This window comes from Frankliniella occidentalis, unplaced genomic scaffold (assembly GCF_000697945.3).
Source record: "Frankliniella occidentalis isolate FOCC.00 unplaced genomic scaffold, Focc_3.1 Scaffold10, whole genome shotgun sequence".
Lineage (NCBI taxonomy): Eukaryota > Metazoa > Arthropoda > Insecta > Thysanoptera > Thripidae > Frankliniella > Frankliniella occidentalis.
In genome coordinates, this window is record NW_026267140.1 from 731,090 (window position 1) to 735,551 (window position 4,462).

Genomic DNA, 4,462 nt, shown 5'->3' on the forward strand with positions numbered 1-4,462 from the left:
AAAATTTCGCGCCCTTTAATGTGGTGTGTCAGTGCGATCTGAAGGTGTTCCCCGGGTTCCCCTCCCCGCTCCTGCCCCCCGGGTGCCCGATCCCGATGGTATCGGCCCGCGCTGAGCTGCAAGGCCTCCCGGCTCGGCCCCGCGAGCAACTTATTCCAAGATGGAAACGTGAGTTTAGTGTTTTATTATTGCTATCGTGATGGTGCAAGATAATTAATTTCACTGGGCGACCGACCAGGCGTCGCCGGCCGCGCCGGGCTCGATCCGTGCGTGCAGTGCGTGCGCTCCTCCGCCCTGGACAAATAAGCAAAGTCTGCCAGTTTGAAATTTGAGTCTGCTCTCGCGGTCGGGCCGCGCGCCGGGCTGCAAGCGGGCTGCGAGTGGCTTGAATCACACTGCCGAGGAGATTACATTCCGGCTGGTCTCACTGCTTGGGCGCCCGACCCGGCCGCCGCGGCCTCCTATGGCTTTTGGCTTCCAGGCCAGGACCTTGGCTACCCCTTTGGCAGCTCGCTCCTCTGCGTGCGGCTGGCAGACGACGCGCCGCACTTTAAAACGGCCACCCAGAGAAGCGTGCCTCGCCTCGGCACGGCGGGGATCACTCATCAATCCGCGGGGGAAAAGGGAGGGGGTAGGGCAAATGTTCAAAATTTTGAGTTATAGTGCCCCACACACTGGTTGATTACCTTTTGCCTATCATCTCTGACAACTTCGCCTAACGGCCCGGGCTCGGCTCATATGTTTCTATTTTATTTCATTATTTTTTAGCAGATGATACATTTGTAACCGAAACTTTGAACAATTCTCATAACTGAAATTAATAAGAATGATTTGTCAAATGTGTCATTGCTTGTACTGTCATGCAGCGGCGTGCAGGGTGGCAGAAGGCGTGACGTCCGGACCGAAAACCTGCACGTCAACACTGACGTGGGTATTACTGTTACTAGTGTTGGCCCGCCCGCCTCGGCTCGACCGGCGCTCGGCTGGACGCGCAACTCGGAACTTGGCCCGGTTCGGCTCATATCATATCATATCATATCTTGCTATTCTAAATTGAAGGAGAATGAAACGGCAGAGGGAAACTTGTATGATATAAATAGCAACAAAATTCTGTAAATGTGGGTGTTGGATTTTTGAAACCTCCACATCCTGTACTGAAATAATATAATGCAAGGCTTGATCATTACATACTTATCATCTGCTTCCTCGATCCGTGCCTTGACGGAACTTTTTTTACTGAGTCCACCAGAAATCCTGGAGCAACGATTCACGCTCTCCGGAGAGCGAGGATTGGAGTAAATTTCCTCGCTCTCTGAAGTGCGAGGTTTGATTTCCTTGAACGATTTTTTTGTGTGAGATTTCCAAAATTTATTCTCTCTCAATTTAAGTGAGATTTTAGAATCACACGACTCAATCATTCATGACTTCAAAATCATTACTAAAATATACCGAATATACAAAACGTCTAAAATGTGCACAGTGCGCAACGTCAGACACCATCTAATATGCAAAATCATGATGTGCGCACACTGGTGCACACTTGTGATTGATTGTTGTTCACGAGTGTGAGAGTGATCGATTACACAGATAAAAACTGAAACTATTTGTACCTCAAGTATCTCGTCTCGGGTAGCTGAGGTGACGATGCATCTGCAGTACACCTGTCCACCCGCGCCACTTATCGATAAGGGATTGGGACTGACACCAAGTAGGAAAGGACTTTAACCTCAAGCAGCGAGTGTTCCTATAAAACCAACGAGTGCTCTCACAATCACACACAACACACACATCTGTTCCACCATGAAGACCATCATGAGGACTACCCTGCTGGCCTGCATGCTCCTCGCAGCGCTTCAGTTCGCTCAGGTTAGGAGACTTCCTGCAAACATTTTACTAACATCTAATTGATGCAAAATCATGGTTCTGTGAACTTCATTCACTGTGAAAAAAGTAGGTAGGTTTACAGGAAAATTTTCCTTGACACAAGTTGTAAAACTACAATTTGTAATCGTAAAAATACATGCAGTATGTATCGACTTCTAATCCCTTGGCGAGTAAAAAATGTGTTGTCGTAAATTTACAACTTGAATTATAATTCGAGTTTACAAAATTTTTGTAAACTTACGACGATATTTTTCACAGTGATTGAGAAAAGCAACGAAGACGGTTTACAGTTCTGTGAACTAATATTCCGGTTGCATAACAACAGTAACAGTGGCGCAAGAAATGAGCGCATACTCTGAAAACACAAGTGTGTACTTGAATGCAGGAGGTCCTGTGTACTTAGCAAGTATGCAGGAGAAAGTGTGTACTTGGTCAAGTATGCAGGAGGAAGTGTGTACTTGATCAAGCACATGCCATCTCCTGTATACTTGCCAAGTACACAAGACCTCCTGCATATATGTAAGTACACAGGACCTCCTGCATTCAAGTACACACTTGTCTTTCCAGAGTAGACCCTACGAAGCGAAACTTAGTTTTAACTTAGCACAAACGTTTGCACATAAACATATAAATGCACACTTAAGATGCAGTGGTAGAATATCATACATTTGTCTTTCCAATGGAATTTTATATGAATACAAAATTACAGACATTTAGGAAGAGATTTATTTAAAATGCAACCTGCCGGACATGAGATCCATGACATTTTATTCAAATGGTGTTTTTCAGGCGAGCCCCTCACCTGCGCTCGAGGCTGCGCTGGCGGAAACTAAGGCTACCAGTCTATGTAAGATTTAGTTCACGTGGACTTTTTGGTATCAGTGTCCAACTTAAAACGCGGAAATAATCTTCTTTTTTTCCTGTCCCACCAGCGGCAACTAATGCTCTTACGTGCATTGCTAAAGGAGTTTACCAATTCATCATGGATATAAATGATACACTGTCCTTTTGCGCGCAACTAGGAGAGGGGGCCGGAGAAGGCATGATCCTCGTCGTGTTCCCCATCTGCACCGTTGGGACTACGATCTTAGACATAGCGCGCATTGCGTTCGACTTGTCCCAAAATTGCTGAGGCGTTGCCGTCACCGACAGCCGGATAGTTGAAGTGTTGTCTTCAATATTATCTTGTTTTTAAAGTGAAAATATACTCCTTTGCAATGTAGTCTTTCTGATTTTTAAATTTTTGTTCTTTTTGGTTTGGATGTCCCTACCCGAATGTTAAAGTTTCCCGTTTGGTTTCTTGAAAAATATCATAACCGCTTTCCTTGTGCGAATTTTGTTTGTTTATTTGTTATACAGCTAATGAATTGGGAGACGTCCTCGCTCACACCACGGAGAGAGAAAGAGTTCACGTCCTGTCGCGTCAGGCCCCTACCCTTACCCTGCCTAACAATACTGTAGGCTCACAGTCCCCCCCGTCCCTGCACAACAATACTAGCTCACCGGCGCCGGCCGCTCTGCCCGCGCCTTATCTGCCCCTCAACGCCGCTTGTACGCCGAATTACAAAATTGCAAGCAACAAGCAAGCATAAACAAATGACAGCTAAATGCGAAACAACCGATATTCTTGAACTTGTATCATCTGCTTTCAAGATGGATTCTTGATTTAGATTATTATTATTTTTGTGTAACACGGCGCCGCATCCTGCTAGTCCTGCGGAACCTATGCTAGGTCGACAGAGGCCCATGGGGCGGCGCGCCTGCAGGACGCTACAGCGCCTTCATTGCCCTGCTTTATAGTGGCGAGGCTATTCGCCGCGCCACGCTGCGCCGCTCTCCGGTGCTCTCTCTATAAAAATGTTTGGACTCGCGCATGTTTTCCGGATTACAGTCCGCCCGTCCAGTGGAACCAGTCCCGGGGCCCCGGCGCGCCGCGCTGCCGACCGGCCTGCCTGCCCTGCCCTGGAAACAGTCGGGACACGTTATATTCCAGGCCGTTGTGTGCGGCGCGGCTGCTTGCCCTGCCGGGCTCCCTGGAATTGGCTTTCGCCCGCTTAATCCCCTTGCGCCTCACCTGACAGCCCCGGCCCCGCCGTTGCATCGGGGGGTTGTGTGAGGGGGATCCGCAGCCCGCGAGGCCACCGGCCGCCCGCACTCCGCGGGGGGGTTGCCCGCCCCTCCCCGCCCCACCCGTCCGTACAAATTAATCACATTCCGAAGGGCTTAGCCCCTGCCGTCTGGCCCGGCCGCTCCGGCAGGTCGCTCCGGCAGGTCGCTCTCCAGCCCGGCAGGCTGCTCCGGGCTCCAGTGCGCCACCCGCTGCTCGCGGCGGGGGTCCTTCAATACAGAGTAAAGAGGGTCAGTGCTCCGCACACGGCCGCGCTGCGCGGCGGGCTGGGGCGGAGAGGGAAGAATCACCACGAAAATTCGATATCCCACATAAAACACGTCTTTGGGGTGAGGACCGTCGTTATTCGTTTCACTATATAAATGAATGGTGTGTTGGGGTTAGGGGTTCTTTTGACGCTAGCCGCGGTCCGACACTTCTCGGCCCGCCCGCGAGGGTCTGCCGCGAAGG

At 49.8% G+C, this 4,462-nt stretch overlaps 2 protein-coding genes across 2 annotated transcripts in view; both read left to right on the plus strand.

Annotated features, from left to right (window-relative positions):
- LOC113203989 (protein jagged-2) overlaps nucleotides 1–4,462 on the plus strand; it is a 104,777-nt gene that overhangs the window by 20,815 nt on the left and 79,500 nt on the right. The gene's annotated exons all lie outside the window — the stretch shown is intronic.
- LOC113203981 (uncharacterized) lies at nucleotides 1,700–3,106 on the plus strand. The gene is made up of 3 exons (XM_026418965.2): nucleotides 1,700–1,866; nucleotides 2,674–2,731; nucleotides 2,817–3,106. The coding sequence occupies exons 1-3, from the start codon at nucleotides 1,801–1,803 to the stop codon at nucleotides 3,014–3,016; spliced, it is 324 nt and encodes a 107-aa protein (XP_026274750.2). The 5' UTR covers nucleotides 1,700–1,800; the 3' UTR covers nucleotides 3,017–3,106.

Excerpts from the sequence above, each read along its gene's own strand:
- LOC113203981 (XM_026418965.2), top strand. The coding sequence starts at position 1,801 with ATGAAGACCATCATGAGGACTACCCTGCTGGCCTGCATGCTCCTCGCA. Across the intron at positions 1,867-2,673 it reads CAGCGCTTCAGTTCGCTCAG|GCGAGCCCCTCACCTGCGCT; the intron begins GTTAGGAGACTT and ends GGTGTTTTTCAG. Across the intron at positions 2,732-2,816 it reads AACTAAGGCTACCAGTCTAT|CGGCAACTAATGCTCTTACG; the intron begins GTAAGATTTAGT and ends CTGTCCCACCAG.